The following is a 13,579-nucleotide window of genomic DNA, read 5'->3' as shown; positions in this document are numbered from 1 at the left end:
GTGGAACATAATCTATCTTTTATTATACTATATCGTTTAATGATAATATAGATAATGTATAAGTGATATTTATCTTAGTCTATGTTGTATTATAGTTATAGTAGTATGTAAATGCTAATACAAAGAATTATGATGCCGACTTTATATTAGTATCCAACTTAATAATGTATTATAATTATTTGCCAACTCTATGCTATGATAGCATATATTCTCATCATACGTTTTATGGGAAATACACACAAAACTTACAAAACTTCATTTTTAAATAATATGAAACACTTTCAAATGTTGTCTTTTTGAAAAAGAACCACATTTTACGTTTTTTTATTAGAGTTATTGAGTCGGCTAAAGATTATTATAAAATTAGAGTTTAGGTGTTGATATTTTAGAATCATGAAAAAGTCAAAATTTGTTTCAATTGAATTGGTATTGATGCTGTTGCAAATATATTAATTTATTTCATTTTTTATTCACATTAATTATATGATTCGGTGTTAGTCACTTATTTGAAATTTAATTTGACTCCGGGATGTGGAGGCTTCTATAGCTTTGTCGTCGCCGTCATGTCCCCGTGGGAGGAGGTGAAGGCTCTCTAAACTCTGCATCGCCGTCTTTTGGCTAAAGCTCCATCGCCTTTCCTTTAAAGATGAACGAGGCTGGCTCTTCGTAGTGATTTGGTTTCTGGATTCCTTCAACCCCTAGAAATTCCGGTGTATTGGATGATATCTCGACACTGGTTGATGGATGCTCTCCGATGGATGGAGTTAGGCAAGGAAGGTGTATGAGGTGTTTGGTGGCTTCGGTTTTTCAGGATGAGATCTCAACTCGCTCAATGGATGCTCTCCGTGGAAAGAAGATCAGACGATGAAGCGGTCGCATTGTGGTTCCTGTTCTGGTGAATCGCCGCTTAGTTTCTCCGGCATTTTCTCTATGGTGAAGTCGTGGAGGATTTTGTGACGCGTGTTATTCCTCGTTGTTGAGGTTTAAACACGTGTCTTTCTCAACATACGTGATGTCAATAGCGTGTAATCGTCGGTTGTCTTCTTAACTTGTTGAGTCTGAGCCCATGTTGTCTCTTTTGTTTGGCCTGTTTGGTTTGGGCATTTAGGTGTGGATCTTTTGTAGTATGGATTTTCCTACTTTTGGGTTTTGTCTTGTTAATAAAATTTAGATGGCAAAAAAAAAAAAACCTAAGTTGCAGTAGTTTGATGTTTTCGAACAAACATTACTATTTTGACAATTTGTGTCAACTTATTTACCTTATTTTAGTACTACTAAAATATTATTTTTTCTTTATAAATATACTGATTTCAAACTCAAAATTGCTATAATATATGTTTTTAACAAAAATTTGAAGCGGCTATAATATAATCGTGACAGTGAGGTTTCACCGAACACTTTACCAGCGAGGAGTCGATCACTTCAGACGTGTTTTCGAATCAGAATTTAAAAAAAAAGTCTCTAGAAATTTATGAGTACATATATATATAAAGGAGGGGTTGGTGAGAGTGGAATTTATGTAAAATTAGTTGATTTTAAAAGTTAGTTTTTTAAAAATTTGTAAATAGTTTAAAAGAGTTTTTAATACTTAAAAAGTTTATGAAAATATTCTAGCATGATAATTATAAGAATCTATTGGATATATGCAAGATTTTTGAATTTTTGTAAAGAGTAAAATTGTCTAGAATTCAAGTCCTAATAACACTAGATTTATGGAATCATAGAATCATTAAAAATAAATCTTTTGAATAACAAGAGATTATATAAGTAATTAAACAATCATAATACTAATAATACTAGATTTTAGTAAGAATATTAGAATCCGTTAACCAATAACAATGGAATTTGAGAATTGTAAGAATCATTACAAAATTCACATCCTACTAACACCCCCTATGTGATTGTAAATGGTTTACAACTATTGCAGACCAAATTAATATGATCTGCCTATTATATCAACTAATTTCAAGTAAGCAAAATTAATTTTACCAACATTAGTTTTAGTTACTATATATAGGAGAATCCAATGTGCATAACACCATTTCATTTTCATACATAACAACAAAATAGATTAATCGCTTTTGTCTTTTTCTTTCCGAAATTACCATAACTTTCTAAGAATAAAAATTTCCACACCAAAAAATTGGTATGTTTTTAGTTTTGGATTTAAGACAACAAAAAAATTCCTGGATGTGATTCAGTCTTAGCATAGTTTTAAATCTTGTGCATATATGTGAGATATTGATATTTTGTACATTTTGGACTAATTTTTTATATATACTTTTAAACTTTGTACATATGAGATATTGATCGATGGATAGAAGATCTATGGTTTAATGTGACATGATAGTTTCTTATGTCAAGCATGTAAAAATACATTTATCAAAAACATGTAAAATAAAAATATATTAATTTGATATCTATAGCAATTTTTTTATATAATGTTACAAATAAATAAATAAATCACTGAAATGAAGGATATATAGATTTAAAGTGAAATATATTGATAATCATAATCACTATACAGTATATCTAACAAAATATTTTAATCGTCCCTTCCCATTTTTTCCAAATACATGTGTTTACCAAAATATGAATTTCTTGTTTTGGAGGAAAATAGATGTGGCCTACTTAAAAACACTTATTGATACTTTCTTATAGATCTTATTTAGAAGGCAAAAAAAGAGAAAGTGTTCAATAGAAAGGATGTTTCACCTTTAGACACTCTTCAGTTGGCTTCTCTCGAAGCGGCATGCTGGCAAAAAGCTAATCTCAAAGATGAGAAGGATGATGCTGCAACACCAGCATCGGCTGCTACTTCAACTCTTCCTGTGGAATGCTAAACCTCGACTTGCCAAATTGATACGTCTTGGGTCGATCATGGCAATGTCAGTGGACTCGAGTGGACACACATGTATCACATGAGAGTTGAAAGACTTGGCCTTCAAGACTGTCGTAAAAGTCTCTCGGTTTTACACACAGAGATGGAAGGTCTTCTATAGGAAATTACCTGCTTATGGGAGTTACAAGTTACTATGATGCATGTCAAGACAGATTGCTCCGGCTTGATAGACATAATTGCTAACCCGATCAACTGGCCGATGTTTGCTTCCGAGCTAGTCTCATTCCATTTTATATGAGATGGTTTTTTGGGTTTCAGCATATCTCATTTACCCAGTTCAAGGAACATCCGTGTAAACTCTCTTGCCAAGGAGGCAAGAAGCAGGGATGTTTTCTTTTTTCATGTATATCAGATTCGGCCGGACCAAGAAAGACTCAAATCATATTACCGCTTAATTTTATAAGTTTTATTATATGTGCGTTAACTAAAAATCCTAGATACCATATAAATATTAACAGAAGATTAGTTATAATTAATGTTGTCTCAAAGTTAAAAGAAAGTTCTGAAATTTGTAATATCACTCTACGAAAACTTATAGTTATATAAGAAAAAGTAATGTAATTTATTATGCAATGAGAACATTATAATTTTATATAACTTTAACATCTATTACAACAAAATAGAATAGCTAACTAGAAAATCAGATAACCATTTTTTCTTTCAAAAAATATAACTTGGTTTCTTTAGTTATATTGTATGATATCTCTTGGTTTCTTAGTACTGTGGTCACTTTGAATATTCTGTAACTCGTATATAAAATAATATAACGATGGATACCACTTGACTAAAAGGGGTAGATGTTAAAGAAAAAGTTTGGCAAGAAATATATATTTCAATTTTTCATAGCAAAATGCAAGTTTAAACATACACGTGAACAATGCCCCTATACAAAGTCTACCTACAATACCATATGTGTGGCGAACGAAGATATCTAAGCATAGATGACCAAAACATGAAATGTTTACTAGAGCCAAAGACTTCCGTCCGCACGTGCGGATAAATTTTTATTTTATAAATGTATAGTTTTAATATATCATAAATGTTTTAAATACATAATTTACATTTTAGTGTTATATATTGTGTAACTCTATAATCTTATTGATTAGGTTTCTTTTCGACATTATTTATATATAAATATTTGTTATACATTTTACTTTGTTATTAATTGTTATTATATATTAATATATTTTTTCGAGTTTAGTACAATAAATTCATAATATGAAATAATCAAATAGAGAACTCCTTCGATATATATATTTTTAAAATTTTCTTAAGTTTGCATACAATACATTTTAAAATTTTATTAAGTTATACCATAAAATGATATTTGCTTAATTTATATTTTCATGTTGTGTTTAGAAATATACTTTAGCATTTCTATTATTTTAGTGTATTGCAAGATTGTATAAGTAAATACATTGTTCAATTTAAGTAATTCAGTTATATTATTTAGTATACTTTATACACAGATCATCTATCATATTATTTAAGTATATATATTCTATTAATTTACCAATTTAATATAATTTTTATTTAATTCAGATAGCAATTCTATTTTAATATGATAAATACTATAATTATAAAATTTATAAAAATGGCACAGAATTTTATTTTATTTTGTTTTGTAATAAAATTTTATTTAAAATTAATTTATAATAATATTATATTAATAATTATGAAATTAATCATGCATCAATTTAAAAGATATTTAAAAAAGTTAGTAAGATATTGTTAGATTTTTCTCAACAGATTTTGTAATAACTAAAAGTAAAATTTAAATCTACAGTTAAAATTGATTTAATACTAATATTCTTATAATTATTGTTAGATTTTTCTCAACAGATTTTGTAATAGCTAAAAGTAAAATTTATAATTATTAAAAAAGTTGGAAATATTATATATTTAGTAGATATTGTGAACAATTAAATAGATGTAATTGATTAAGTGGACCTAGTGTAACTTTTTATTTAGATAAAAATTGTAATTCTCTTTTATAAAAAATATTATACGATAAATGTAAATAACTAAAGTCTGAAGAAGTGACCTAGGGAATTCATGAGAACAATAAATTCTTATTCGTTACTTAATATTTACAGCATTTATAAAAAATATTTGTTACGTATTTATTTTTTGCTATTCCTTTCATTTTAAGGAACTAGATTAAAAATATTCCTTACGAAAATAGGCAAAAATAACTATTTGTTTTAACCTTTTTTGTATTTTGTTCGCATTCATTGTTTTGTTTTATTTTGTTCGCATTCATTGTTTTTCTTTATTCTATTATCATTTTAATGGTCACCAATTAAAACCGTAAATAAACACTTAAATTATATGGCTTGTATTCCATCAGGTGACTCTCTAATATTTTCATATATAAATATAAGTTTTCTGATACTAATTTTATTTCAATCTTTGGAGTTATAGGCTAGTATATGTGTGAATAATGAAAATGAATGCCAAGTACTTTAAACATTTCGACACACAGTCTCATGCTTGCCTGCAATTAGTTTGTATTGTTGGTTTAATTTTTTTGTTGGTATGTAAATTAAAATGTTATATTCTTCTAACTCAAAGTTTGAGATATAAACCTGAGGGTTTTACCTAGAAGTTATAACATAGAAATGAATTCGAAATCTATAAACTGTAGTGCATGTATTTGGAAGAAAATCGATAACCATAAGCAAATTCTCCACATTTGTTCATAAAAAAACATAACTATATCAAAAAAATTAAAAAAAAACCTAAAAGTCTTAATATTACATAAATATGAAATCCAGAAATACTAGTATATTCATAAAATAAAAAATCTGTAAGAATATTTTGATAAAAGAAAATCTGTAAGAAGATTTTGATAAAAGAAAATCTGAAAGAAGATATGATGTTTAAAAAAAAAAACATTTCTATAAGCAGGAAGAAGTATAACAATTGTCTTCTCTATAAAATGGAGTCGCACAACAACAAAGTTAAATAAGTGGGCGTAAAAGCGAAAACAAAAGTCATAGTTTTTCTTTATTTTTTTTTGTTAATTTGCCCCCACTAGTCTTCGTTCTTCAATCCCCAATACTCTCTCCAATCCATCTTCATCGCCAAAAATCCCCCCAAAAGAACCTCAGATTAGGGTTTCTCCTTCACTGATTGATCCGTGAATACTACTCATACCTATTTCGAATTCCTGAGTATTCATGGAGAATCAGCAGAAGCATCAGCTTCAGCAAGTTCGTGGCGACGAGAGTTCCGTCAAGGGCGTCGTCGATCGTGTGAGAGTTGATCAGTGCGGGGAGATCGGCGCGTCTCAAGCTCCATCTGTACCCGCCCCGACGGTTGCCGGAGTTGTTGATGAAGCTGCTCCTGTGAAGCGGAAACGTGGCCGGCCTCCGAGGGCGCATGGTAAGACCGTGTCTCAAACGCGCCCGCCGCCACCGCCCCGGAAGGACGAGAAGGAAGAAGACGTCTGCTTCATTTGCTTCGACGGCGGAGACCTTGTTCTCTGTGATCGCCGGTGAGTTGTTGGGAGATTACAGTGATAATTCTGTTAGATAGAGATTTAGAGCTTTGTTAGTTAGTCAGTTGGATTCTCTTTGTGATATTTTTGAAAGATTGTGGTTAAGAAAATAAAATATTGATTATTTAGCGATCAATGAGTGATTGTTTCATGCTCCACTAATCTGTAATTGTTGCTATGTTTGAGAAGGCGCTGGTTGATGCCATTGGATTAGATTGCAAGGAGTTAGTGTTTATGAGCGTTATTTATGGAGATTTGTGTTATTAATAACTAATTGATAGGTTTGTCTTCTTGTACATTCAGGAATTGCCCCAAGGCATACCATCCAGCTTGTATTAAGAGAGATGAGGCATTCTTTCGAACAGCTGCTAAATGGAATTGTGGTATGTCGCATAGTCCATGATGTTACTGTGTATTTGCTGTCAGCAATCTAGGGAGAGTGATGGTTCTGATATGCCGTCATTTCAAATGTTTTAAAAGATTGACGTGACGCGTCCTATACGGAAACTTATGTTTCGTTCATTCGTTTCAGGTTGGCACATATGCGGTACATGCCAGAAAGGTTCCAGTTACATGTGTTATACATGCACTTTTTCTGTTTGTAAGCGGTGCATTAAAGATGCCGACTATGTGATTGTGAGAGGTAACATGGGTCTTTGTGGCACATGTATTAAGCCTATAATGTTGATCGAGAATATTTCTCAAGGAGATAATGAAGCGGTAAGACACTTCTCCCTCAATCTATACTATAGTTTCCATTCAATGCTTAGCCGCAAAATTTGCTTGGGGCAATTATATTTTACCGTAAGGGGAATATTGTTTGTTGATTTTAGTCGTTTTCGTTCATTACATCTATATGGGGTTTCTATTTATTTAGATCCTATGAAAATCTCGTAGTGTTGCCATGCACTTAACATCGTACGTGTCACCTGATAGGTAATGTGATAGCAACCAGTCACAACCTAAATCATGGAATGGTAGAGATTTGGGTTGATTGATTAGAATCATATCTTATTTGAGAACAAACGGAATGTTAGGAGCTTTCCAAATTTGTTAGTCATGGGTTTCGTATTTAATAAGCTCTTGCGAGAGCAGTCGGATATGTTGTGTATTTGGAAAGAGTGAAACCGAAGGGGAAAAAAGTAACGGCTCTTGTTTTAGGAGGAAACCTTGTACTTCATTAGTTTTATAATTGAATGCTCTTCTTTTTATATATTCTATTTACTATATCATAATGTGCATGGTCATAATTGTTTTCATTGTCCTTTAGGTTAAGGTGGATTTTGATGACAAGCTCAGTTGGGAGTATCTGTTCAAGGTATATTGGCTTTGCCTGAAGGAAGAGCTGTCTCTAACTGTCGAAGAGCTTACTAGAGCAAATAATCCTTGGAAGGAGGTTCCTTATACTGTCCCTAAAGTGGAGTCACGAAATATTCATACCCTTAGCAAAGCTTGTTCTTCAGGCAATTCAGATTCAGATGTAGTAGCGAATGGAACAAAAAGAAAAAGGACTAGTGATTCCCCCACCGTACCCAGCAAGTTAGATTCTAAAATTCCAAGTAATATCCCAAAGAAGCTTCCTGGAGATACAAACTGGGCAACAAAAGAACTCCTCGAGTTTTTGTCGGTCATGAGAAATGGCGATACATCGGTTCTTTCTCAGTTCGATGTGCAGGGTCTTCTGCTTGACTATATCAAGAAAAAAAATCTTAGGGATCCTAATCAGAAGTCTCAAGTTGTCTGTGACCAAATGCTTGTGAAGTTGTTTGGGAGACAGCGAGTGGGTCACTTTGAAATGCTTAAGCTTCTCGAGTCTCACTTCCTTATTCAAGAGAAACCGAAAGAGGAGAAACCCAAGAATGGGGAAAGTAGTCATGCTGTTCGTAGCCAAATAGAGGAGGATAGTGCTTATGATCCGGTGGTTAGGGATAGAAAACGGAAGATGCGTAGGAAAACTGATGGCGGTGTACAAAACGAAAATCTGGATGCATATGCAGCGATTGATGTTCACAATATCAACCTGATTTATTTGAGACGTAAATTTATAGAGACTCTACTTGATGATATCAACAAAGTTCACGAAAAGGTGGTAGGCACAATTTTGAGAATTAAGGTATCTGGCAGCGACCAGAAGCTGGATATTTACAGGCTCGTTCAAGTTGTAGGTACTTGATCAGTTTTCATATTAATGCTTGTTTGAGAAAAGAAAGGAAAACGGCAAATTGAATGACCTAAAATTTTAATAGTAAGATCTCAGCTGTTTTTGTGGTAATTTAACAGGTACAAGCAAGGCATCAGCATCCTACCAACTTGGCACAAAGACTACTGATGTTATGCTAGAAATACTAAATTTAGACAAGAGAGAAGTCATCTCGATTGATCAATTATCAGACCAGAATGTCACAGAGGTATATAAAGTCCTCATTGAAATTGTTTTATCTACCTTGCTAGGCTCTACAATAAAAAAAATTAAACCCCATGTAATAATAAGGTAACGCTAACTGTAATTTTCAGGACGAGTGCAAACGGCTACGCCAGAGCATAAAATGTGGCCTCAATAAACGTTTGACTGTGGTAAGAACGCAAGCATGATATCTTCTCACCTGAAATTATATATTTTACCTAAGTTGGAAACTCATGTCTTTTTCGTCGGTGCCAGGGTGACATCTTGAAGACTGCAGCAACGCTGCAAGTTATGAGAGTCAATGAGGTAGGTTAATTAACCACATCAAGTATCATTCGTATAAATATTAAAGATCCCCATGATCATAGTTCTTTATTGTCCTCGGCGTTGCTTCTTATTGACTTCTTTGCCGATATAGGTTCTGGAAGCTGATATGTTAAAGTTAGGGCATCTCCGTGATCGGGCTAGTGAGCAGGGTCGTAAAAAGGAATATCCTTTTTTCAGATTGCCATACTATATTTATTGCACTTCGCTTACACTATATTTGCAAATGTTATCGGTTATAGAATCTTTCAATGACTCGTTGTTGGAATAATTCCTTGAAGAGAAGACCATGCCAATCCCAACGGGAATTACTTAGTCTAAGTAGTATACAATTTTACATACTCAAGTCTTTTCATTTAGATGTTTGGTTTGCTTTAGGTTGTGAAAGATACTTTTACACTGGTTGCATGGAACGTTCAAGTCTTGTTTTCTTAACCATCTCCCACGCTTAGAGAATGTGTAGAAAAGCTAGGGCGTCTAGAATCACCTGAGGAACGCCAGCGGCTTCTGCAGGAAGTCCCAGAAGTTCATACAGATCCAAGCATGGATCCGAGTCATCCATCAGCAGAAGATGCAGTGTTGGGTATGAGGAAACCAGGTCTCCCACCTTAAACTAGGATTTGAAATGCTTCTTGTTCATTATCTTACGAAAGATTCCTGATTGGTGGATGCTGTTTACAATCTTATACGTTTTCTATATGCAGATAAACACATAGAGGTACAAAGTAAAAGTCCGAAGAAAAAAAGGGATATCCTGAACAACTTGGGAAATAATCCGCAGAAAAAATATGATGCTCCAGTTTTGCGAAGCAGAAAAGCCATGCATGCCACTAATAAAGAAGAGTGTTCTAAGGTCGACAACAACTCAGCAGATATCCAGGTTTGACCATACCAACTACTCTGTTCGAAATGTAACCTCTCATATGTTTTCTAGTTTTGGTTTCATGTCATATATTAATCTTTGGGTTCTGCAGCAAACTGGTAAAGATGATGAGGAGAGTGAAATATGGCATTATCGAGATCCAGCAGGAAAGACCCAGGGACCATTTTCTATGGTGCAGCTCCGCAAATGGAAATCTTGTGGCCATTTTCCTCCTTATCTTAGGATATGGAAAGAGCATGAGAACCAAGACGAGTCTGTACTTCTAACTGACGCTCTTGCAGGACGGTTTGATAAAGCAACTACTTTGCCAAGTTCATCGTTTCATCCCCAAGAACTAAAACCGTCTCCGCACCACTCTGGACGCACTGGCGTTGATGTGAACTGTCTTCAGAAGAACCTGAAGCCAGTCAGCACCAGTTCAACCTCTTCTTCTTCCTCTATTGTCAATGCCCTTCCTAACGATCCGAAAGAAAAACAAGTTGCGACTCTTGTACCTTGCTCTGGAAAAGTTGAGGATGGTATTTCTGTTCGTCCCCAGCCTCAAGTTAGCTGTCCAGCATCAATGTCTGTGATTCCAGGACATGTAATTACTCCTGACGTAAGAGAAAATTCAGGAACTGATCAATCTAGTGCTGTGCGGCCAGATGGTAAGACTCTAGAAGATGGAGCAAATAGTGGTTCTGTTTCCATAAACGGTTCTGTTCATGCACCAAACCTGAATCAAAAAATCCATTTCCGTGATTTCCCTAGTCCTACACCTAAGTCGAGCCCTGAAGACTTGGAGGCTCAAGCGGCAGAGACTATTCAGTCTCTGTCTTCATGTGTTCTGGTCAAAGGACCATCTGGGGTCACATGGAGCACCACCGCCACAACTACCGTCGATGCTCCTACCACCACCACCACCACTTCAAGTGTTGTGGTCACTGGAGGACAGCTTCCTCAAGTAACTCAGCAGAGTGCTGTTGATTTAGCTGCACCGTCTGTGAAGCATATTGATTTGGCAGCTGATCATGCCACAGCTACTCACACTTCCAACAACACCCACGTGGCTCACTCATCTGGGTGGCCGGCCATTGTGGCCGACCCTGACGAGTGTGATGAATCAGTTTCAGATCTATTAGCTGAAGTTGAAGCAATGGAGCAGAACGGTTTGCCCTCTTCACCCACCTCAACATTTCACTGTGATGACGACGATGATTTGATGAAAGGGCCAGAGAAAGATTTCTTTAACCCTGTGCTACGCATGTTCCTCACACATGAAACATGCAGAATGGATGTCTCTCAGCCGAGTTTTCTTGACTACGTCTCCGCCGGCAAAAGCTCAACCGGTACAGAAGCACAAGACAACACTCACTTCAGCCACTGTGGAACCGCTGGTCCGGAGCTCCTGCTTGCACCACCAGCGCCAGCTTCAACAAGTCAGGACCTGACTCTGACGACAACAGCTCTCAGACTGGGATCAGAAACCACAGTTGAAGCTGGGTTGGTCGAGAGGCCTCCCAAGTATGCTTCGGGAGTTGGTTTGGAATCGAGCCTTAGGTCACCATCATCACATGACCCAGCTCGTGGAAACACTGAGCGCAGTCCACGTGGTAATGGAAGTCAGCAAAGGAGATCCGGTGGTCACAGCAGAGACCGGCAATGGTGGAACAATGGTCACAACAATAGTCTCAACAACAGTCATAATAATAATCGGCAATGGCCATACAGCAGTAGCCATGGGTATGACCATGGATCAGGTTCGTATACAGCTCATCCGCCCAAAGGGCTAAAAATATGTAAATTCTATGAGAGTGGATACTGTAAAAAGGGTGCTGCTTGTAGTTTTTGGCACCCCTGATTCTCATTTCTTGTATTATGTATCCATTTGTTTATTTACACAACCTCGAACATCCTTTTTTGTAACACCAAAGTTTCTGTATCCCATCAGCCGCATGTTTTTAAGTAATTATCAAAGCTTCTTATAAAACTAAGTTTTATCTAACCTCGTGCACACCATCAAATCCTGTCTTGCACGCTTCTTCTACTTAACCTTCTAATGTGAATTACAGACAGAGACTTACTCGACATCTTTTATCAGATTTCCATTTGTACATATTATTATTGATTAATGCTGAGTACACTTCGTTCATTCACGAGTTCATTTGGTTAGACTTGACTTAAAAGATAGTGAATTTCTTTTTGAATACATGACTCTTTGTGTTGATCGACAAAAAATGATTGTTTAGTAGCATATAACATGTTTGGTTAGTGCTAGAAATCTTGTTTTGATCATTATAATGATGTTTTTCAGTAGATGTTTCAATTTTTACAAAATCATGATTTCTATATTATGTTTGTTGTTTAGGGTATCTTTCACTTGGAATGATTCATTATTAGTCCTAGCAAGACTGTACAATTGAAGATTTTTCAAATGTATTATCAATTTTCCTCTGATATCAATACTATTAAAAGGAAAGAGTATTAAAAAATCTACCTATAAAAGTTGTTTAGACTCTTTCATTTAACTCATTATTTTTTGGTCTTACCTTAAATTTAGACTAACAATATGTTACTATATATTTTTCTAACAATAATTTATTCAATTCTTTTATTTATTCAAATCTCACTCCTAGATCCTAATCATTACTATTACTATATTTACTATTTTAATTTTTAATAGTAAAAGCACTAAAACTAATGTTTTATATTATCACTTTTATCATATAATATATAATTTAAACCGAGAGAATATGCACGACATATATGTGAACATTCTAACTTCCTCTTTCCTTTATAATAAAGTAAGCATATCATATATAAAATTTCCCACTAAAATCTCATATCATATACTAAACTTTCAACCGTCTATAGTTTGGTAGATATTTTCATATTTAAAAATGAATTTTATGAATAGTCATGTTACCTTCAAAAAAATGTAGAAATTCATTGGTTCTGTTAAAGCCAACCCGACTTCACGATATCAGTATGGATTATTCACGATTTTAAAAATTATTGGTTTAAATATTATACTTTTATATATTTTTCACTTAAAAACGAATCAATACTATTAAAAGGGAAATAGTCTTAAAAATCTAATATAAAAAAGTTGTTAGAGTCATGTATAACTATTTATTATTTTTTTGGTAATACCATTAATCATTCTAACCATACAATATTTTAAATATTTTTAACAGATCCTAATATTATTTCTTATGATACTTTTACTCAGAAAAATATTTCATCAACCATGTTTTTGTACAATAACGTTAAAAATATATGTCAAAAGGTTGGACCAGATATGGACGTAATGAGTCCACATCTGTTCGGATATTTAGGATCCTAAAAAAATTTGAAATATCTAAAAAATCTGAAATACGAAAAGTACTTGAAACTCCAAACAAATACTCAAAAAAATCAAACACTTAAAAATTCAAGATTTTATTCAAAATCTGACACGATGAACTGAAAAATACCCAAAATTTTATCCAAATACCCAATTTTTTTTTAATTTGAAAATTTATCTGAAATCAAAAACTATAATCGTAAACCAAAAACTTAAAAAAGATCCATAATACCGGAAAC

General features: G+C 33.9%; 1 protein-coding gene across 2 annotated transcripts; it reads left to right on the top strand.

Moving 5' to 3' along the window:
• Positions 1 to 4,810: 4,810 nt before the first annotated feature.
• LOC103841028 (zinc finger CCCH domain-containing protein 44) lies at positions 4,811 to 11,999 on the top strand. 2 transcript variants are annotated; one of them, XM_009117541.3, is made up of 11 exons: positions 4,811 to 6,401; positions 6,708 to 6,787; positions 6,937 to 7,124; positions 7,675 to 8,569; positions 8,685 to 8,812; positions 8,919 to 8,978; positions 9,064 to 9,114; positions 9,227 to 9,297; positions 9,579 to 9,715; positions 9,837 to 10,012; positions 10,107 to 11,999. In XM_009117541.3, exons 1-11 carry the CDS (start codon positions 6,085 to 6,087, stop codon positions 11,853 to 11,855), a joined length of 3,852 nt encoding a protein of 1,283 aa, XP_009115789.2. In that variant the 5' UTR covers positions 4,811 to 6,084; the 3' UTR covers positions 11,856 to 11,999. The 2 variants fall into 2 exon arrangements, with proteins under 2 accessions (XP_009115789.2, XP_009115788.2); XM_009117540.3 differs by having other exon boundaries at positions 4,818 to 6,401; positions 9,579 to 9,730.
• The last annotated feature ends 1,580 nt before the right edge of the window (positions 12,000 to 13,579 follow it).

This window comes from Brassica rapa, chromosome A09 (genome assembly GCF_000309985.2).
Source record: "Brassica rapa cultivar Chiifu-401-42 chromosome A09, CAAS_Brap_v3.01, whole genome shotgun sequence".
Classification (NCBI taxonomy): Eukaryota; Viridiplantae; Streptophyta; class Magnoliopsida; order Brassicales; family Brassicaceae; genus Brassica; species Brassica rapa.
Note: the sequence above shows the minus strand (reverse complement) of the source record. Positions and strands in the feature narration are given on the sequence as shown.